The sequence below is a fragment of the Lonchura striata genome, chromosome 5, assembly GCF_050655825.1.
Source record: "Lonchura striata isolate lonStrDom1 chromosome 5, ASM5065582v1, whole genome shotgun sequence".
Classification (NCBI taxonomy): Eukaryota; Metazoa; Chordata; class Aves; order Passeriformes; family Estrildidae; genus Lonchura; species Lonchura striata.
In genome coordinates, this window is record NC_140707.1 from 43892715 (window position 1) to 43915843 (window position 23129).

Here is a 23129-nt window from a genome sequence, read left to right on the forward strand (position 1 = left end):
ACTCATTGACACGTCTTAAATTTCTGAGACTTACCAAAAACATAATAAAAATATACATTACCATATTTATATTAAGTCCATAAGTACTACAGTTAAAAAAAGTCAATAAGAAGGCAAAATATTCTCAACTGGAATGTTTACATGTCTGCACGTTAGTGAGTAACTAACAACTTACATATATACATTATACATGATATATCTTATAAGAGAGGGTATATTCTTATAAAAGAGATCTCTACTTTTGACTAAAGGTTATAAGGAGGAGGATGTTGAGATCAAGTTTCTGATTTTTAGAAACCAGAAGATTTAGAGTGAAGAAGGGAGCTAAGCCATAAATCAGTAGTTTGTTTTCAAACTTATCTTTCTAAGAACAAGTAAAAGATTCCTCTATCAACTTTTATTTAGAAGTAATTTCTCCTTCATCATGACAGTAATATTTTAAGGTCAAAAGTGGAAAAAATGGCATAAATGTGATTTTTATCACAGCAGATATGCAAGTATTTTTTTTCTCTCTGTACTCCCAAAGTACTTTGTTAATGCACCTCTTTCCTCTAAACCAACTGCAAAGAAATATTTAACTTAAAGTTATGGCTGTTCATATGTAATCTGTTACCTGGATTAACAAAAAAAAAAAAAAAAAAAAAGGCAGAAGGCCTCTCTATCCACCTAATCACCATATCAATGACACATGCCACAACAGAGAAGCACTAGTTTATTTGATTGATCATGGTAGATAAACTCCAAATAACAGAGAAATTAACAAATGCTTGACATTTGCTCAACATCCATTATTCTGACACTGCTTTCAGGATTTCAAAGCCTGGGAGTATGCTTAATCAACATTCATATTCCCTAGTGAGCTACAGGCACCATATTGCGCCCCGCCTTAGTACTGATGAAAACTGCATATTGGCCATTTCCAAAATGTTCTGGGACTCCACGCAGGGCCTCTTCTCTCCCTTGTTCCTGTTCTGCAGTTTTCTTTTAAACACTTCCAAGACAAAAGCATCTGCCAGTTTTTCTCTCTAGGGATGTATGCAAAATGAACTTAACAGTTTTAAGGCAAGAGAAACCCTCACATCTAAATTCATTCATAGGACAGAAAAGGGCCTAAGAGGCCTCTCTAGGGACAAAACCCTTCTGAAATTTTCCCCGACAACACTGGGAGCTTTATAAAATCTAAGTCCAGACAATTTCCAATTCAAATGCACAGCATAGCATGACCTTTGTCAGATCTATGAGCCCTAGATGCACCCAGTATTTTTTTATTCTAACCAGCACAGACATTAGACAGGGCACTACTGCTAAGCAGGAGGTTGACTATTTGCATGCTCTTCTATTGTGAAAATGTAACAGTGACAGCACTGTGTCGAATTCTTTTCCCCCTAGAACTTTAACTCCATAGGAGAGGCATAGCTGACAGATGACTCTCCCAACATCTGTGTTATGTACACTGCACAGCTGAGGAACCTTGGATCACTGTCACAGCTTCTCAGAGATGACCTACACCTTTCTTATATCTACACATGATAAAAAAAGTAAAATAAAAATTTGAAAATGCCTTTCCTTAAATGAAAAGTAAATATGGCAAGAAAGATTAACATAATTTAGTCATTAAGCTGTTCACATAGCAGCTCACCATATGTTGTATAAATGTCCTATACAAAATAATTTATCAGCCCTGACACGTCGCACATCATATTGTATTATTTAATATGCTTACTAAAATTTCATGGATCAAGCACCACTTCTGAAAGCATACAGAAAGCCCTAAAAAATATTTCTTCATCTTCCGTGATTTATTTTGATTGCCTTTTACAGCTACATGATAAAGTAGAACTTGCAAAATTACGAGGTTAGGGTTTACACAGCTATAACTTCATATACTGTAATATAACAATTGACTTCATGTCTATATAACATTTTACTTGCATTTAATATTCAGAGGCACATTAAATTAAGCACACTGCTTTCCACTGCATATTTTAATAATTTCAACTGGTTATTTCAGTAAACATCCTGATCCACTAATGCAAAGTTCCACTGAGAGATATCCTTGAAAATGAAATTAAAGAGCTTAGAATCACAAAACAAATTAACACAAACAAGTAATATGTGATACATGCTGACCTCTCTAAATCTGTCTACATAAAAATATATTCATTTCTACAAAGTAGCTGAAGCATTTGAATATTATCTTTAAATTACTGTGACTTAAAATGTTAAAATGACAGGCATCTATTGCAGATAAATGGACAAAAAACCTTGAAACCACAAAAAAAACTCCAACATGTAAGAATGATAGTCTGTTACTGTTGAGGTCTGTGTCTAAATAGCAAATTAAAACAAAAAGTGTAAGCAGGAAGTTTGAGAATAACAGTTGTTGGGCAACCAATGGAATTTGTTTGGAAAAAAATGCTTAGCACTTAAGATGACGTATCAAGCAGACAGATATGGCTAGTAAAATATTTAGACTGAAACTATGCATTTATTCCATACAGGACCATTTTCCTTTCTTTCTCAGACCTCTGACGTTAAAGGAACACAATACAAATGAGATAAAAAATGTAGCCCAACTTACTCTTTTTGGTCAACAGTTATATTCTCCTGTTCCTAATAACAGGATAAAGGGAAACATATTCCTGTGTTAGATCACTCACTGCAATAAGGACATTGAACTCCAATTGGATTGGAACTTGCTTGGCTTATTGGAGTACCTGCCAACTGGTCGAAGCAGGTCTTCCTTTTTAAGCTCTGTAAGAACCAGAGATCTAGCTTTCAAGTTTTTTTTCTCTTTTTGTATTTTGTTCACCACAAGAAAATGCAGTTGTCTAGGAGGACATATTACTGCTCAGCTGTGTTGAAAACTGAAGGAGAGCTGCATTTACAACATGCATTTTATATTAATGTGATAAATGGCTAATGTTCAATAGCCATTTCATATATAGAAACATACACTCACTCTGCCTACTGTACTACTCTCCACAAGTTGTAGTCTCCAAACGAGCATCTGTATTCCACAGAAGAGATGCAATAAAGGACTGGATGGTACAACTGGATCAACAGAAGACTGATAAGAAGTTCTGTGATACATGATGTGTTTATTGTTGTCTGTGTCCTCAATTAAAAACAGGGCCCTTCAAAAGACCCTTTATAGTAATTCAGTCACAGGAGTGAGTATTACCTCCATCCTGGTCACAATTTCTGTGTTGCCTTTGAAACGGTTTCATACAGGCTGCATTGCATATGAGAATACTTTTGCTATCACACGGGTCTTGTTCAAAGGAATACCTGATAACATTTTGCTTTCTGTGAAAGAAGAATGTGTACTATCTTAGGACATTTTTAGTCTGTGTTGAAGTTTGTGGAGGTATATGGGAAACTTGGCCATCAAGTGCTTCCAAGACTTTGAAGGCCTAAATACAGATATGCAAACAAAGGACAATCACCAAAACAATAAAGTCCTCTTCAGCACTACATCCTGATCTGAAGCCTTTATCCATGTTTGGATGTTTGGACAGACAGCAATGCCTAACATTCTATTCAGATGAAAAGGATAAAGCAAGATAGTGAAGTTCAACAATTCTTTGATACAAAGCAATGAGACTGTCACTATCAATCAGGCTACTGGCTATCCTGGTGTGTGCAATGGAAGGAATAGCATCTTCTATTCAAATCACTATAATTACTTAAAATGTTATGGACACAAGAATTAAAAAAAAAAAGATTGTAGCAAAAAGAAAATATACGATAGCTAAAAAAAAAATGCCTTATTTGCTTAAACAGAAGTTTTTATCCTAAGTTGTTCACAAATCATAATGGTTTTCCCATGACAGGCAGAGGTTCCTTTTTGGCAAATTTAAGCCTTTTGACAAGAAGTTAATTTACTTTGAATTCTTCATTTAAAGTCCATGGACAACAAGGACTTAATGAGATACAAGCTGAAAACTAATAACAGAGCATGCCTATAGGAGTTTGAAATCTACTTGTATGGTACCAATTAGTCAAACAAAAACATGAACAAGGCTTTTAACCACCACCTGATCAGAAGGCCGCAGGGCATTATCTTTCCATTCCTCTGTCAATGTTGTTGGTTTTTCTTAGTAACAATACTCTATCAGGTTTGTCTTAGAAGACAATTTTATTAGGATCAGTTCCTCCTGTATTGCATTTTCTAAGAAATTAATCCTCAGCAGTATTTCACTCAGTTGAGAACGTAATTCAAACTTCTGAAACTTTCACAGTGAAAATAGAGATGTTATTTTCACCAGAAACTTAAAGGAATGAACAATTAAAAAATTACTCTCGTAGAAGTATATATGCTGGTTTTTTTAGTGATACAATAAGCCATAAGGGGCATATACCAGCACCAAAACGGTTGTAGTCATTAGTTTAAGTAATAAATCATAGGTCCTGCTAACAATGACAGCAAACAGATGCTAACAAGAAAATGTATTATTTAATATGTTGTCTGTTATAAAAATGTAAGCATTTAGGACACTTCTTAAATTTTTATAATAATATGCATGTAATACATTACTGTTTTGACACATACAAGAATCAAATCTATAGGTCTCATTCAGGACTTGCTTTCTCTTTTGTGAACACAGAATGGATTCCTGAGAGAGAAAAAGCTCAAGAAGTCAATGATTCAAATAGATATTTGCAACAAAATCAAGTTGTTTGTCTTGCAGTCTTGAAGTAACTATCATAAGCATTGAATCTCATTAGAAAACGAAAATCAACTTATTTGCTTTTATGTAAACAGAAGTTTCCCCTGAAAGCTGGAAGGAAAATCAAAGGAAGTTTGTATGTATGGACAGCAAAAGATCTTACAATTTGCCATTAAGTTAAAAAATAATTCTGTACAATCCTTACACACAGAATGTCAATATTGAATAACTCTCAATGAGTCTGCCAAGTTATAAAAACAGCAGTTTTATTTTACATTATGTCTTATTATTTGTTTCTTATATCAGTTTATATAACACCATGTAATGCTACCATTATTTTTACCAAAAGTATCGCTTGCAAAAATGCCAAAACCAAACCAAAACCTATGCTAGCAATTAAAAACTTGATCTATTCCATTCCCTCCGTTCACAGCCACCCTTCTCTCTGAACCCTGAAAGCCAGACAGAATGATCATCTGATTCTGGCACTGACATGAGAGCCTAAGAAATGCAATTTTGCCTTTTGGCAAGCTCCGCCACACTAAACAGAACCACTGTGTAAACACCTTTCCCAGCCCTGCATCTCTGCTATGTACAGCCTGCTGCATAAGGTCTCTCTGCAGGAGGGTCAATTGTTTCTAAGATCATCACTGCTTTTTCCAAACATTTTTGTTTTGCTTTAAGGAAACTATTTGGATAATAACACTCCTGTTTCACTCTGATTTTCAATGAACTCTTGTTATCAGCACAGTTCCTTTCTTGGAAGTGCTTCACTCAGTGCTTTAAAACACTTGAGAAAGCAGTGATCAGAGTATGGAAACTAAATTTTCTTCATTAAATCTACTGAAGCAGATATTAAAAATGCATTTAATATACTGGGGATGGCTGGTGGGCATCACTGACTGTGACAGGCCAGTTACTGATGAGCTGCTGTCAGACGGCCTTCTCAGCAGGGATCTGTGTCTAAGGCTGCTGAAGGACAGCAATATCTTCCCTTGTGTGCAAGCTCTATTCATCTCCCAAGTATTTACTAAATCACAGACCTCTGCACACAAACCCAGTGTTTCAGCGCATGCTAACAAATGATGGATGGCCTAGTCAATTCGTTATGTCCTGAAAGCGTGATTTCCTGCCATTCCAATCATCAAACCTCTAGAGCCTTCAGAGCTGATCAGTCCTCGAGAATATATTTTGCAGGCTCTATTAAAGGAGTAGAGGTTCTTACCATTAGTCTCAAACTTTTTTTTCCCCCTGGCTGATTTAAAGAGAACTCTCTCCTTCCAACAGCACTACTGCTACCTCTCTTCAATGTGTAAAGTATTCAGCAAATGTACCTTTGGTATGTCAGTGAAATAGCACTCCTCGACCACGAGCCAGTTAAAAAGATGGATTTTGTTTGTGACTACTATAAATGTGACAATATTTTATTTAAATTCCTCTATATGTCTTTATTATGTAACCTAGACAACCCCCACAGCATTTTGTAACTTAGCTTTTTTGATCAAATACATTTTACAGCAATGGAGTGCTCAAAAGGACCTGTTTTCTTTGTATTTGCCTAGTGAAACATATCAGAACTCTCTTAATTAGATTCCTCTTAAAAGCATAAGACACTTAGGAATAAACTTCCAATGCTCAAAAGACAGGAGAGATGTCAAAAAAACAAAGCTTCTAGATTTCACCCTTTTCATAGCACAGCAATATCATGAACAGTCTTCTATGTGCTAGAGAAGAAATTTCATTTACTTATTCAGTGATCTATAGGAGCAAAATATACATACCTCACGCTTCTTATTCTGAAACACTGAGCTTCAAATGAAATAGTCCACAGCTGCTGAAGAGTTAGCTGTTTACAGTACCACAAGTTTTTAAATGTGGTATAATAGACATGAGTAAAGTTTAGGTAAACAAGCATTTGGTTACTCTGAAGTGCAAAGACCTTGGATTTCTTTGCTTGCTAGGTGTGATCCAGACATAGCCAGTACAAACCAATCCACATTGCCCTACCGTTCACCTCAACCTTGACCTGGAGATTAAACTCACTTTTATTGCACACAAAGGTCATCTGTGTTAGGTCAAAATTCAAAGTCCCTTGTCAGCTAGGGTTGATATATTCCAACCTTTCCTACTCTAATGCATCAAATTTTTCATGGTGAGGTCATATTCAGCAGACAGTATATTCAGCAATTTATCGTGCCATTGTAATATAGCCTAGAATATGACTGTCCAAAAAACAACGCATGAATAAAATATATTCCATTCTGATGTAGCAAATCGCCTACACTCATAAAACTCAAGTCTAGACTTCTTTTCAGGCTTCAGAAGAATGATACATTATGGAGCTGTTTCTAAAATACAATCAAGAATTACCACTTCTATCACAATATTCCTTAAATACAAGTAACATGTATATAATGGTATCCTAAAATCCACAAGTCAATTAAAAAGCACATATGGTCAGTGTTAAAACTTCCACTTCATCCTCCCTTAACAATCACTATAATCTTGCCCTTAAATCTACAGACATCTGTTGGTCTGTCTGATGACATCAAGCTTACTTTAGAATGAAATACATAGAAAAAGACAGTCAGAAGACTTATATTCCTATCCTACTGGTGATTATCACATCCATGGAATTTAAGAAGTGTCAGAAAGTACAACCAAATTAAACCTTACAAATCAACACAGTAGTATACATGGTGACCAAGATAACTCCCCCAGCTTTGACATATGAAAAGATCTTATTTTTTATTTTCTTTTCCCTTTTTAAATCTTCTGCTCTTTTTCTGTTTTGTTTTCTTTTTTCTCCATTTCATTTTCTCTTGCATTTTTTCTCTTTTCCTTCTTATCTATAATTTTCTCTTTTCTTCCTGTTGTTTTATCCTTTCTCTGTATTTTTCTTGGTTCTTTTTTTGTCTCTCTCATTTTATTTATTTTCTTTTGAATTAAACAAGAGCACTTAACACACAGCTCCAACAGATTCAGAATGCATTTTCAAATTATAGGGAACTAATTTCCACATCTGCTTTAAAAGACCCCCTCTAATCATTGTATTTCACCATCAAATCTTCAAAGGATGTAGGATTGGCTTCTACATGGTCTGTATAAATTCCTCAAGGCCAAAAACGGTTTCCCTTTACTCAGGCAAAATGAATTTCACAAGTGGAATAAGTCCTGTTCTGTGTATTTTTTTTTAATGAAAAGAACTGTACTCCCATATGGTAGCACTTCACAAACTGGAAGGGGAAAACATTAAGTAAGAAGGAAGAGATTTATCAGCACTCAAGAATTCAGAAAATAAAACTTTAATTATCCTTGTGTATTTCAAACAAAATTTCATTACTAATGTTTAAAATAGGTTTATATTTTGCTAGGATGGACAACATATGTGGGAGTGCATGTAAGGAAGAAGATGGTTATACCTATTAAAAATGTGACAAAGAACTATGATGGACTTCCTTCAAAATTAACTTTCATGCTGATACACACATATAGTACACCTACTTTTCTATTAATAGGTAACAGCAAACAACTAAAAAAACCAAAAACCTCTATTTCTCCAAACAAAAGAAAGTACCCATGTCCTGAAAATCTAGTATTTACATGTGCCAGTGGAAGTTTTCTGCCTAAATCCTGTCTGTTGGTATTGGGAAAGCCACAAATGTGACTAAAACTCTATTTTCCATTCTACTCTGAAATCGTCCACTGCTATCAATATCTAACTTTTAAGTCAGCATCTTCTGTTTAATTTAATGAATAATAAAGGAGATAAAAGTTTTTCTAGTTATACACTGATATTGTTGATTTCTTTCACACAGTAGGAGAGGATTGGTATCCTTACTATTTTGGGTCATAACACTACCAATCAGTTTGTTAGCAAGTCATACCAAATCCAACCAGTTACAAGTTCTTTAACGTTTGTTTGTTGATATTTAAGTTAAAAGAGAACCGCCCACTAATTCAGCCTATCGAAGCTGTGATATAGTAGATTTTTTACCAAGGGTTCAAATAACAAGAACATCTTTCCAAAGGGAATATTATCACTTGTTCACATAATTACTTTGCACAGTTAATTTTTATTTCACTTTAGGATTATTTAAAATATGCTACATTTTATTGTGGGTCACCTCTTGAAATTTGTACATTGCTAATTCTCTTTTCAATTAATGACCCAAGACCTCTTTCTCATCTCTTATTATCTATCTGTTTACCTGTGAGGTTTACTGCAGCTTCAAGTACATAACAAATTTTAAATTATATTAGGTTTGTTCTGTATAGAGTAGACAAAAACAAACTCTACGTCAAACTTGTTTATTCTGAAGTCTAATATAAAAGAAGAAAGTATAAAACTTAGAAAATTCTACTGTTTCATTGATACTCTCGTTAAATCCTCCAGAACATTTTAATATGGTACAGTGGTACAAAGCATTTGCCACTTGATGGGATTGTTTATATAAGCAAAGCATCAATTTATGTAATTGTTAGGTACTGAGAATATAGAAAAGGGGAGTTTAAAATGTGCCTTTAAACTTTTTTTTCCAGAATAAGTTTCTGAATTCATATGTACAAAGGTAACTTTCTAAATGAGATTTGCTAGATAGTGTTTGCAGAGTAATGAAAAATAGCCTAGTTCTTCTGCTTTTCAAAATAATTAATCAACTATTCAGAAGAGCAGGGAGAGCAGAAGTTACAAGAAAAATGTTGGGTTTGCTATGAAAAGAACCTTTCTAGGAAGAAGAGAGTGCAAGTGAATTGTCACACAGCAGTAGCATGCCTGCTCATAAATACAACCTGTCTAATAATCCTTTGCCCCAGTTCAGAGCCTTGAACTCTGCAAGCCACGGAGGCAGCTATCTGCCCTCTGCTCATAAGCCTCACTGCCAGTCTGCCTTCCCAGGTAACAGCAGCTCCAAAGAGCACTGGAGCAAAGCATGAAGAATTCTCCTTCCACTTCGACTCAATCTGCAGGCTCCAGACACCAGAATACAGAACTGGAAAGAAAAAGGAAAAAAATTCCTCCTGTTTCTCACCACAACCATCAGGGGGTTCATCAGTACTGCTTGACAATCTAAGCAACTGCACAAAACCAGAATAAAATTATTCACAAAGTAATATATTTCTCTGTAAATAAAATTAGCTTCAAGAGGAAAATGAGAGGCCTATCCACCCCCGACCCTAAAAATCAAAATCAGAGGCAACAATGACACTGGAAAAGAGAAAAAAAATGCTTCCTCAGTCTTAAGCTCCTGGCAAAAGAAATAACATTCATACCATACATTTAAGCTTCCTTAGGGCCTTTGTTTCAATATGAATCACCATAGAGAAAGTGATAAAATTGAGCAAATAATAAAGAGATTATTTTTTTCAACTTACAGTGTAACACATTACTGTGCAGATACATATTTTTTAAAATTAAATTCTTGCTGAGATGCTTTCCAGGCCTGGTGTCATTTAATAAAGCCATCAATAATTTGGAGAAAGAGCAACACAATTACTGAAAATGTGTGGAAAACTGAAGTGATACTAAGTAACGAATAGTAGAGGTCATCAATGCAGAGGAACGTGTATCCCTTGATATGCTGTGGGAACTACATTTGTACGTTCTAATAATCAAATATGAAGTTACACACATTAAAACCAAACAGCCATATTCAAGTATATCAATATGAGGCTGTGCATCGCATTTTCCTCTTGCTTACTGGGAAAAAAAAAAGAAGAAAAAAATTTAAAAGTACTTCTCTTATATTTATGCCAGGTTCCCTTACTTTTCTGCTGTGAAAAAAGATCCTCTTGATCACATGGAAGTAAGTTTTCACACAAGGGACACAAAAGAGGACAGTGCTTTTTTGAATAGATGCACAAAAGTGATGAACTGCACATAGCTGCTGATAAAAGTCAACTAATACTTCGAAACACTAGTACTTTGAAAATCTATATAACAAAGTTTGCACTTAAATAGTCTCAAAAACTAATACTTCTTTTAAAGGAATACAAGTGAACATATCTAAAGGAAAGTCATGCTAGAGGCTCCAAGTTTGTTTAACAGATTGAAAAAAGGAAGAGATACAATATAGACTAGACAAAGTGTTCTATGGAAAAATATAGCATTCCTCAAGTGGACTGAAACACATTTCACAACAGTACAGTGCAAGAATTTGAAAATCATGGGTTTTGGAATAACTAAAAGATTCTCTAGGCTAGAAAGTTTCTGGAATCACCAACTCAAGCACAACCTGTTGTAAGAAACTCAAGCACTCAGAACAGAACCAAGCCAGAAAAAACCGTCATATTTAAAAAAAAAACAAGACAGTATCATAATGAATTGGGTCACCAAAGCTTACATCCTTAAGACACTTTGGTAGAGACCAGAGAAAGACTGTCATGGGTAACCCAGAATGTTACTATATTCCATATCTATCCATGCCCAAAAATTGTTATGGCCTCTTTTAGGATTCAACGTGTCCAGAACTGGAACCACAGGGCAAAGGGGGCATTGCTGCAGTCCCTTTTTAAGTTGGAGTTTGGAAGCGGGGAACAAACTCACTGCTGGCAGCATTTGCTGAAAGTGGATGCTCTGTTTTGGTGGGGTTACTTTGGGAGGTTGTTTGCAGTTTTTTCCTGGGCTTGCAATAGTAACCAATTGGAAAAACTGCATTTCACAATCAAAAACTGTTTTGGAGTGAGCTTTGCAATGCCAGCTGGTTGCTGGGGCGCAGTCACCTCATGCCAGGGCTGACGGTTTCTTCCCCACAACACAGCCACAGGTCGGAGACATCAGCACCAACATCGCCAGTGGCGCTGACCCCACAGGTGCCAGCACGTCTCATGTGCCGCCAGAAATACTCTGTAAGCTCCTGCCTTCCCCAGGGTTTGCCACCATCCCTGCCCTTTGTCTCCCAGGCCGCATGATGGCCTGCAAAGACACCATCTTGGGGGCAGGGTCTGCTGCCATTTTCCCTTTCTCTCTCTACAGTGGTCACCCATGGCGGGTGCCATCTTGGAAAGGGTATTTTTGCCATTTTGGGTCTCTCTTTGTTCTGGGAGAGTTGGTGAGATTTTGCAATTTTCTACCTAGCGGTTATTTACTGTTATTTTTGCCTTTTTCAGTCTCACTTGTTAATTTGCTCTAAACCGTTATTTTTTTCACTTATACCTACTTGTATTTTGTTTCTCCTTATTGATGGAAAGGGATTGGTGAAAACAAAGGAGAACGCATTTAAGAGAGTTCCCCTTTAAATTGTCTTAAACCAAGACAAAAATTTGGTCAAGAAACCTATAATACTCAATCAGTCTTGGATACAAAGAAGAATAGGAAAACATGTCCAAGGTATATATTTGAGAAGGGTCTACTCGTAAGTCAATTATGCTCTACCCATAAGAAGTTTTAGAAAATGTTTCTGAGAGAAACAATATATTTTGTCATATACAGAAGGACTGAAACAACAGAACAATAAACAGTTAAACTAAAGTACTAGAATATCAGTTTGGGTATGAATTTAACTCTCAGAAGTTGGACTTTTCAGAACAAGTTAAAATAGTCTTTGAAAAAAGATAGAGTTTAAGGGTCTAACATCTTGTCACTATAGGTAGTTCTAAGGTGATTTGTATCTAGAGGATTCTACTTGTAGGCAGCTCTTAACTACTATTTAAGAGAGAAACATGCATTGAAAAAAAGATTTTAACTTTCTCAGAACATTTCCTGCAATACCTAAAACCAGTGGCTCATTTAATTTAGACATTAGCTCTCATTGAGAAGAATAGTATCTCAGAAGAACATGAGTCCATAGCTGAAGGGAAAGCTGAAGAATATAATACAAAAACAACAAAGAAAACCACGAATTATTAACAAATAGAAAAATTCAGGTGAGAAACTAAGCAGAAAAGGTGGTACACTTCAACAGAAAAGCACAACACTGAACATACAGAATTATCAGTCCAGTGGTGTATGTGTGAAAAAGATCAAAGGAACTACGGATCAGTGATCCAATATTGGCAGAGATTTATTGTGCTTAGTGCTCAAAATCACATTTTGATAATCCTCAGGTCATCCAAATACCCTGCTCTTAAATAGGAACATGTTAGGAGACAACTGCTAAGGATGTAACAAATACCTTAAGAATAAAGAAATGAATAATACATCGGTAATTGTCAGGCATGAAATACAAAGCACAGCATTAACAGAAAAAGAACAGCAATTGGATATCCAAGTTTTTGCAAAAGAACTGAATTTTAAGCAAAGTAGACTAAATCCATGTGGTATGGAAAGTCACAGGGTTGTAAATATAAGAATTCCCAATGCTTGTATTAAAATACTTATGAACGGTATGAGAAGCAGTTTAATTTTGACTTTTTACCATTAATAAATCACATGACAACACTCATTTGAACTAATAATCTCACCTCTTGAAGCAGTTCAATAATAGTAAAGCACAAATTACCCTGTTAAGAAAATTTTTAGATTCACAGGTCAGAGTGGCAGCTACCACCTGTGCATTATATTGTGGCAATTTTTTACATAAATTACAATTCATTCTTAGGGAGAAACTGCAGAACAAGAGTAGGCCCTTTCACATAGCATAAAAGAGATTTTATACAAATTAGGAGCATAAAATGTGAGGCTTCAGGAAATACAACAGCTGAAGGAAGAACCAAGAGAAGACAGCATTAGAAAAAAACTGAGCAGATTAATGCAGAAATCCAAAGACCCACGAGATCTATGAGGCAGTAGGAACCAGAAATATTTGAAAACTGTCAATTTATGTATTACATTACCAGTGGAATACCAATCCTTCCCAGGGAAAGATTGAAAGTGCAAGGTGAAAGCAGCTATTATGGATGTTACTACTTTCCAGTTTGAATCAGCAACTGTTAGTATATAATAACAAGAAACTGGCTATGGACACCTTCATCATACTGCAGGTACCATGACAGATTCTGGATTTTTTTTTTTTAAAAGACTGAATTGAAAAGTTGAGGTGGGTGGGAAGCTTTAGTTGATTCTGGCTTTCATAAAGAAAAATAAAAAAAAATCCAGCCAGAAAGTCCAGTCAGACCCTTCTTGTCCTAGATGAGAATGACAAAATTTCCAGATTATAATTATATACTTACTCCACAGTTATCAAACATATCACAGAAAAAGCCTCCCCTTTAAGATGGCACACAGGTTTACAAATCTCTGCAGCTTGCAACTGGCCTCTTTTATAACATAAGGGTTATACAGAATGCCCATTTTCCACATGCTAACATGTATCTATTTCAACACATCTTCCTTACTCCTAAGGAAAGCAGAGGCCTAGGAATGTATTGTTTATCTTCCACTTCTGACCTGGTATGAGAAACAAACAGAGACAACAAAGAAATATCACATTCCCAGAAAGATTTACAGAGCTCCTCAAAATATACTTAAGACAGAGATTTTTTTAAAAAAGCTATCAATTCATTGCTCCTATAGAAGGTTTTAGTCTTCTCCTAGCATGGGCAAAGAAAATTCAGGGGAGATCTACAAGCAATATTCAAAACAGGCTATTCTCATGTCATAACGTGAATAACAAAAGATAAGGGTATAGCCACTTAATTGTGGAAGCAACTACTACAGCTAACCTTTGCTTTTCAGTGTTCCACTGCACTTGAGCCAGGTCCTTTAGGAAAAAAACACAGAATTCTTTTCCTAAATAACCCTATAGTGTTGCCCATAGATGTTCAGGAGTCATCAAGTTCTGAAATAGAGGATTCAATGGATCTTTTGCAGCACCAAGCAAGTGCACTGGGAAATAATAAAACATATCAGAAAAACCCAGCCTCTTTTTTTTTTTTTTTTTCTTCACAAATTTAACAAATACTCATGTGCCTATGGATCTGTCTTGGAAGCAGGTTCCTAAAAATAGTGACTGACCTGGAAAACCAACCCAAATTCTAATCTTCTTTCAAGACAACTTTATAAGGAGAGTAGAAAAAGAGAACATGTACATGCATATGTATGCATGCACACACAAATACTCTCTCCTAATTTCATTAGCACTGAAGTGATAAAGTCTAAGCTCCTGAGATACACACTGTTATGGTAAATGCTTTTCCTGCAGAAATACTGTGCAAGGTTAGCGGGTCCCCAAAATGCAACTCAATGCATTCTCTGATCCAACCACAGTGCTTTATTATCACTTCTTCTCTGTAACAGGGCAATTTTTTCACACTTTCCTGAAAAGGAAAGGATTTCACTGGACAGTTTAAAAGCCTAAATTCATGTTGGATCTTCATCCACTTACTGTAAGTTACACACAGTGTCAGTTTATTCTGCCACACTTGTGATTAAGACTAGTAAGGTTGATTCAGGAAGCAGGTGAATGATTTTCTGTTTTGTTAATTTCTCTCTTTCACCAAACCAGATACAGTATCTAAACCCCTCAATTATTCTGTATTATTTCTTGTGATTTTAGAAACAACACCACTCCTCTCCCCACAGAACCCAATTTGCTTTCCTTCCCAATTCAGCAATAGCAGTCCTTCCACCAAATGCGAAAGCCAAGTGAAAAACCTTGCAACATTTCTTAGAATTCTGTTGTAATTGGTAGGAAGTAAATTTTAGCAACAAAGTAAATGAATTTAGGAAATTTTTAGCATGGGTCACATCCTGTCATGGATACCTTCCCATACTAGGCCGTGGTCATTTGCAAATGCCTTTGAGAATTCTGAACACAGCTCAGGCAAAGAAGCACATGAATGGCCATAGGTAAAAAGATGACCCCTTTTCCAGTTTCAACTGGAATGCAGCAGCAAGCAGAGAATTATGGGTCCATGAAGTCCCTTCTCCCTAAGAAACAGGGGCAATGGTATTGCAGGATGTATTTCATACTCAGCTTCAGCCACGGAGGCTCGTCCTGCACCGTAAGGCTTTATTCACATAAGACCCCCTTGGTGTATAAGAGGCTCATGAAGGGCCCCAGGAGCTTTCACTTGGACGTGTATCGGAGGAAGTGTTCTTTATTTTTTGCCAACTTCTCAGGTCACGGAGGGTGGAGCAGTACCCTGCTCCCAGCGGCAGCTTCAGCGAGCTGTCGCCTGCTGTCGACGACTGTGCGTGTGCTTGGTGCTGATTTTGTACCGGGGCCTGAACTGGGGCGCCGGGCGGGGCTGGCCCAGCGGCCCCGCGCCCGGTCGCAGCGAGCCGCAGGCCGCCGCCGGGGGCCGGGCCGGAGGGCGGGATGCACTTACCTAGGAAACTTCTCCTTCAGCTTCCTCAGACTCTGCCGGGTGGGCTGCACGTGCCCCAGGAACTGGGCTATCTCATCGTACTGGGCTTTGCTCAGCTTCATGCCTTGCACCGCCAGGGCTGCGAGGAGGCGGAAGGAGAGGCGTGGGTCACGCCGGGCGGAGACGCAGAAGGCCGGTGACGGTGGGGCGGAGAAGCGGCAAACCCGCGGCACCCGCTGCCACCCGCCCGGCGCCCAGGCAGCCACGGGCCGCCGCGGCCGCCGCTTCCGCAGCTCCGCCCCGCGTCCCGTCCGGGGCGGCGCGACGGGGGCGGTGCGAGCGCCCGGCCCGGCGGCGGGCTCGGCGGCGGGCTGTGCGCAGCCGCCCCGGCGGGCGGGACGGCGCGGCTCCGGCCGCGCTTTCCCCGGGCGTTCCTGGCGGAGGGGGCCCGCAGCCTCACGGCAGGGCGCGGGGGATGTGCCCTGTTTGGTGCCCCGCAGATCGCTTCTGCCGGCCGCCGCGGTGCCTGCACGGGCGGGAAGCCTTGGCGGGCGGCCCGGCCCGCAGCGGGCAGAGCGGACCGAGGTGCTGGCTGTCGCTCGTGTGCCGGAGCCCTGCTGCATAGCGCCTTATACGTGTCCTTTCCAAGGCCCTGTTCGCAAGTCACGCTGAAATGTCTGTTTCTTGCTGCTCTAAGGGAAAACAAAAGTTAAAGTTGTAGAGCTATGGATGCCGACACGGCGTGCAACCTTTTATATGCATAGGGTAGAGTCTCCTGCTGAATTTTAGGGGAAACCATCCTAGTTTGTGCTCGGGTTTCTTTCAAAGTTTGTTAAGACTCAATTTTAGGCAAGCAATATTAAAATATCAGTAAGTATGCTGCAAGTCTTAATTTCCGTGGTGGGTGTTTTTAGTAACTATTATAATTTCAAAGATACTCTCCTAAAGACAACATAAAAAGACTAGCAGTTATGAACAGAATTGATCATGCAGGTGACTAAGAAATTTAAGTACCCCCATGGATCTTGATTTAATTGCATTCATGAACTACATATAGGTTAGTGGCGTCCTAGCCTTTTCAGTATCTTACTAGAAACTTTACAGTTTATTGCAAGAATTTAGAACTCCAATGAAGAGCAAATAGTATAGGTATGTCAGCAGGGTCAGTCATTAAGGTTTCTGATGGAGAATGCTCGAACAATCCTCTATCTCTTGATTTTCCATTAATTTTGGTGAGTTTTGTTTGGAATCAGAAGCCCTCCTAAGAACAGCTGTTTCTGATGCTATGGCCTAAATATGAGTGTTTGAAACTCATTAATTACTCCACAGTAAAAGGAAATGCAGTGAACCTAAGCCAAATTACAGATTCTATTCCTCATGCTGAGACCAAAAAATAATACGTGAATTTGAAAAAAAGAGCATTCTTTTAATGAGGAGCATTATTGAATGTAAAGATACTTTATTTTTCTTTAGCTCTGTCAAAGAGCATAGTAGGAGATCTGTATGTTTGGGAGGAAAGATGGTGTTCTTTCAATCTGATATCCCCTTTAAAGGCCCATAAGGATATAATTTTCTTGAAACATAGAAAAGGTAATTTCCCCCTATCTTTCCAGAGATGATAATTATGGCTTTTTCTTTAGAAATAGATTTAAAAGAAAATAATTAAATAGTCTTTCACTAGCATTACTACTGCTTCTTCAGAAACAACCAGTAGTATTTCTTTAAAAAGAAAAACAAAACAATCAACATTTTTCTGTCTTTGTTGTGGCATAATTTTCAGTGAAGATGCTTTTAAATATCTTAATGCTGCTATCTATAACTTCTATCTCTGTTCATATTACTTATCCACTAATATATGTTCTTGATTTTTTTTATTTTAATAAATCAAATTACACTTCAGTCTACAATACACAGAACAACAGGTTAGAACTGCAATATGAATTTATCAGTCTATGGGAACAAACTACAAACATCTGTGCGTATTATGTGCACACTGGATATATTTTATAGTCTCTCCTACTGAATCAAGGTTTTGTAGATTCCAAAATTAATTTTAGAAAACAGATTACTTTCTAACATGAAGGTTCACTGAAGCCAAGAAGAGCTAATACCATGCTGTCATAGGGAGGTAACAGCCCTCAGAGGTGAACTGCTTCAGGGAAGCATTTTGCATGGTGCAGTGCAAAGCATAGATGAGAAGTTCTGTGTGCAAATAGAAATCACTCTTTGCCTAAGTTAGTTCATACATAACTTTTCAAATGAAATATTCAAAAATCCAATGAGAAAAAAAAAAAAAAAAGGTTCCTAGCAGAAAATCCATTAAAAACTTTTCTTCTATCCATCAAACTGCCTTTCCAGTTTTACTATATCAAATAAACATCAGACCATCTGCAATTAAGTTGTGGACATCTATATTGTAAGATGATGTAGATGGTGAAAGTTTGCATAAATAAAATAAGCAGCTGGATGAAATATGTAAGAAAAATAAAAGGTGGTAAAAAATTTGCATTTGGCTCAAGGAGGCTGAGAGCTGCAAGTGATTGGATGCTGGAGAAATGTTCTCAGAAAGTAGTTACTGTGTGCTCGCTTTGTTCTTAGATGTTTCCATGGTATCTGCATGAGGCAGCTGCTCCTGATTTTTGCCATGAAGTTGGTTTCCAGTCTGTCTATTATATAAACAAAATTTCCTTCCAAGAAGAAAATAAAGAGAAAATAGCTATAGGAAAGACAAATAGTTGGGAATGATAAGTTGGGGGAAAAATGCAGAGGACATGTAACCTTTTTGGAAAATAAGGACAGGAAAGCAGGGCAAAACACCTGGCAGAGGACTTCCAGTAATGACCATCCTTCCTTGTAGGTCGTCTTGGGCACTGTTGGTGGAGGATGTAAGTAATGGACCTTTGTTCCATTGCTTTAGTGCTTTGTTTTACCTGGTAGTGTGCAATATTCACATGGGTGTCCTATTACTTTAAGATGATTGCATAGTGTGATTTACAGCTAAGTTCAGAGTTAAAATACCATTCATTATTCTCCACAGAGCTTAAAATGACTATATTTTGAGAATAGATAATTAGAGTATGATACTAATATGGAGTCAATTCATGCACAAAGTGCAAATTTTGATTTGTTTTTTATGGCCTTATGTGCAGCTGTCATTTTACTTTATCACCCCATTTCTTCATAGACAAAATCTTTGGTCCATGTTGCTTTCTGTAACAAAATTAATGAAAACTCTGCTAGCACTCATATATATTTTCCAATGTATTGATTGCAGATGCTAATGTTGGGAGCTATGCTAAAACTAGAGTCTCATTGACCACTGATTGGGGTGCTAATTAGAATTGTCTAATGCTTTTAATCCCACTTCATTCAGTATAGTGCATGTACTTCTAGAAGTGTTTTTCAGTTGTTTAACCTATTTCATGGGATATTTTTTGTTGTGGAATTCAGCTCTTCTTATTTGGCATTTTTTCATTGAAAGAAAAACTTGATCATGCTTCCACTTAACTTGGTCTAATAAACACCTCCACAGGATACCGTTGTTACCTCATAAAAAGGGAGAACCCTCAATTTATGTTCTCAATTTGTATCCATCGGTTTTAATGTACTTTCTGAAAGTGCTTGTATTGTGAAACAAGCCATGGTATCTTCAGTATGTATTAAACAAACAAAAAAGGAGTAGTTGGTCCATGCATCACTGTTAACATTAAGTGTTTTGCCATTTCACAAGATAGTAAGTCACCCTAAGATTTTTTCTCTAAAAATGTACATGGGATTGTTTGATACCACAACAATGTGAAGTACATGTCATCACTAGAAGCAATGGAATATCAGAGCAGACATTATTTTCCTTCTGTGTCGACAGATTTGTTCTCATAATTATAGAAGTCATTGGAGCAAATTAATCTAGTTTTCTGTACTATTATTATACTTGATATATGTTTCTATAAAATACTTATTTGCCTGTTGAAGTAGTTAAAAAGAAAAGGAAAATAAAAAGTGCATTGCCACAGTATATTGAGAATGTTGCTTTATACTCACGGGGCCTGATCTATGGTCCATAGAAAGCCTATCAATTTTAATGGACTTGGGCCACTTCTATGGTTCTTAGCTGCATGTTTATGTATTTTCTGTAACAAGATGTAAAAGGCTGTTGAAAATGACAAGTTATTTAAAAATCAATTTCTGTAACTGAGATGGCAACATGCCCAAAGTGTTCTTACCCTACCACTTGACATTCCTGTAGTTTCACATGATGAAAGTTCTGGAGCTTGGATTTGCCCTTTTAAGCTCTCTGTAGTCAGATACAGAAACCTATATGAAAATATCTTTCTGTTTTCAAATGCCATTATTTAAAGCTATTATTAAAGATATAATTATTTAAATTGTTTGAAGTAATTTCCCCTCTTTGTCTGTATTTGTTAAGAACTGCATTAACTACTGTATACTGCTTTTCCCCAAAATATTTCAGCTTCATTCACAGTATGGAGAAAACTCCTGTAGCTATGTGATGAATTAGATTTTTTTTTCTGAAAGACTCCTGCCTTATTTGTTGCAGAATTTGGAATACTTACAGTTTGAATGAAGCAGGAACTGTAGAAAGAAAATTTAAATGTAAAGATGATTGGACTGCTACTCAATGAATATGGATTGTCCTTACCAATGCGTACATTTTATGTAAGCATAGAAGTTATTTGATGGAATTTTCTTTTTTCTTTTCTTTTCTTTTCTTTTCTTTTCTTTTCTTTTCTTTTCTTTTCTTTTCTTTTCTTTTCTTTTCTTTTCTTTTCTTTTCTTTTCTTTTCTTTTCTTTTCTTTTCTTTTCTTTTCTTTTCTTTTCTTTTCTTTTCTTTTCTTTTCTTTTCTTTTCTTTTCTTTTTTTCTTTTCTTTTCTTTTTTTCTCTTCTCTTCTCTTCTCTTCTCTTCTCTTCTCTTCTCTTCTCTTCTCTTCTCTTCTCTTCTCTTCTCTTCTCTTCTCTTCTCTTCTCTTTTTTTTTCGTGTTCATTTTTTTTTTTAGCACAGTATGCATGTTATTCTTTGCCACCCATCTAATTTAATTACATTGGTGCCATAAGCTGTTGTCTAAAGAGGTCATTCCAGTTGGCTCTGGCCAGTTTCAGAGTAATGACTGTGCACATGCAGTACTGCTACTGCTGATTGTGTGCGTACGTAGTCAGATCAGCTGATCCAGCTGAAAGCTTAACATGCAAAAAATCCACCTGAAACTATTATTTTTCATCGAAATCAACTGTGAATTCAACTAACTGGACAGCCTTGAAAATATAAGTGCCAACATATGGGAGGAAATAAGGACGCAAGGCTACCTCTCTCTGTTGCTGGTAGCAGAGCCTTGAGGGATTGACCTCACAATTTGGACCTCTAAATTAGGTGCCAGTCATTAAGCAATATGATTATCCTGCATATGTTCTGCTGCTAAGAGTTTACATTTGAGTGTGTTGTTGCACTAAATGCTAAGCATTATCAATGGAGCTGAATTGAATGAAATTCAAACCTTTAACATACTGGGCACAGTACTCTGAAAAATCAGGTCCTGGGTGTATTTTACTGGAGACCCGGAATCAGTAAACAACTTTGGGCTAAATCTTTCAAGTTTGATTTCTCTCATACACATATATGCGAATTAAAAATATATACACATATGTGCAGAAGTATACAAGAATATACATGACAGAGGAGAATGTGTTTTGAAAATACATATACCAGTATATTTTTTTTGCTTGTGCTTATTCAATGAAATGTCTTTGTAATGCTTATGTCTGAAATGAACAGTTGGCAGTAAAGAATAAGTGAGGCCAAATGTTGAATTTAAGAGTTAAAATAAGTACAGAAGAGGTGCACTATTTTCTATGTAAGTAAGACAAAGGAGGGGAAAATTAGGAATTAGGAACTGTTTTGTAATACTATTAAAGAGTAGGACTGAAATGAGGTTGTACATCAAAATGCATGGCATAATGTACAAGTTTCACAGGTTTTGACATAGTAACAGAGATATTACGATGTATAAATAAATCAAAATTACAAAATTATTAATACAACTAGTGAAATAAAAAGTATACTTACTAATATATTGCATTATGTTTTATTACAAATTAGCAAGATTTTATAATTTTGTAGTATATTTCTGAAGCATTGTTATGAAACAACAGTGCTCTGCTGAATTGTCTCAGTTATTCTTAACTTCACAGAAACATAGTACCTCAGAGTAACTAGATAACTTGTCTATATTTCTTCTTACAACCAGAAGGATTTCAAATAGAAAAGTAAGGACAAGGCTAAAACTAGCTCCAGCATTGTGCTTTATTGCTTTCTATCAAAATCTCTGAAAGAGGAGCAAATTCTGCCTAAGCATGAATTGTGAAAGAGAGAACAGATTCCCATAAACTCTCTGATTTATCCAGTACCTAAGATCTGGCAGTATAAACTTAAATTTGTAGAATTGTGTGCAGTTGTGTTCATTTGGGTCTTTTTTTCTGCCTCCCTCCTTTCACACACATACCAAGAAAATAAGGAAAAGAAAATAAAGAAAAGAAAATAAGGAAAAGAGGTAGCTTGCAGTGAGTGACTAATGCTGTTTTGATTTCAGCAGGAGCTATGTATGATTAGCCAACCTGAAAACTAGGACCTTATTTTATGTAGTCTGGAACTTTCAGGCATATAACAGTTTCTAGGGAATTTTGGGTTATTTTAGATCACAATAAGTTTTGAGGATGGACACAGAAGTAGATTAAGGGTGATTTTTTTCTGTCCTCTGGTAGTGAGATTTCTATTGTCACTTCATACTTATGGAATTCTATCAAGTAGCTGAGGTTTCTTTTACTGTTTTTCTTCTAAAATATGTAATGCTTTATTGTGTATTATTTAAAAATTCTTACCTCTCATTACATATAAAATATTTTCACTTTTAGAGGATTGGAACATTCTTTAAACGTGTTATCACAGAATCAGGAAAAAGTTAATGCAGCTAACTTTAAGATCATATAGTCAACCTGATCAAGTATGTGATAGTATCAAATATAACTGTGCTGTATCTTACCAAAATACTTCTAATTTTTTATTATAGATTTCCCTAATGAGGTTTTTATTGTCTCCATTAGTAAAATATTCCAGTATTTTATTCCACTTGAACTTGGAAAGCTTCTTTCTAGTATTTAATTCCAAGCCTATGGATTGCAAATGAAAGCACGTTTCTCTGTGTACTTTGAGGAAATGGGAAAATGATAAATCACTGGCTTTTTTACTTGTTTCAG

At 36.6% G+C, this 23129-nt stretch overlaps 1 protein-coding gene and 1 long non-coding RNA gene across 11 annotated transcripts in view; one reads left to right on the forward strand and one right to left on the reverse strand.

Moving 5' to 3' along the window:
* The window catches only part of CDIN1 (CDAN1 interacting nuclease 1), a 121328-nt gene extending 105192 nt beyond the window's left edge, over positions 1 to 16136 (reverse strand). For all 10 annotated transcript variants that reach the window (XR_014955599.1, XR_014955600.1, XR_014955598.1 and 7 more), the window contains exon 1: positions 15882 to 16136. Coding sequence is in view for 7 of the 10 variants with exons in the window: in XM_085580406.1 (XP_085436532.1) it covers positions 15882 to 15982 (101 nt within the window). In the remaining 3 variants the exon portion in view is untranslated. The remainder of the gene's footprint in view (positions 1 to 15881) is intronic.
* A 152-nt stretch (positions 16137 to 16288) lies between these two features.
* LOC146767342 (uncharacterized) overlaps positions 16289 to 23129 on the forward strand; it is a 37744-nt gene continuing 30903 nt past the window's right edge. Inside the window, exon 1 of the long non-coding RNA XR_014955603.1 lies at positions 16289 to 20537. This is a non-coding gene — a long non-coding RNA (uncharacterized LOC146767342). The remainder of the gene's footprint in view (positions 20538 to 23129) is intronic.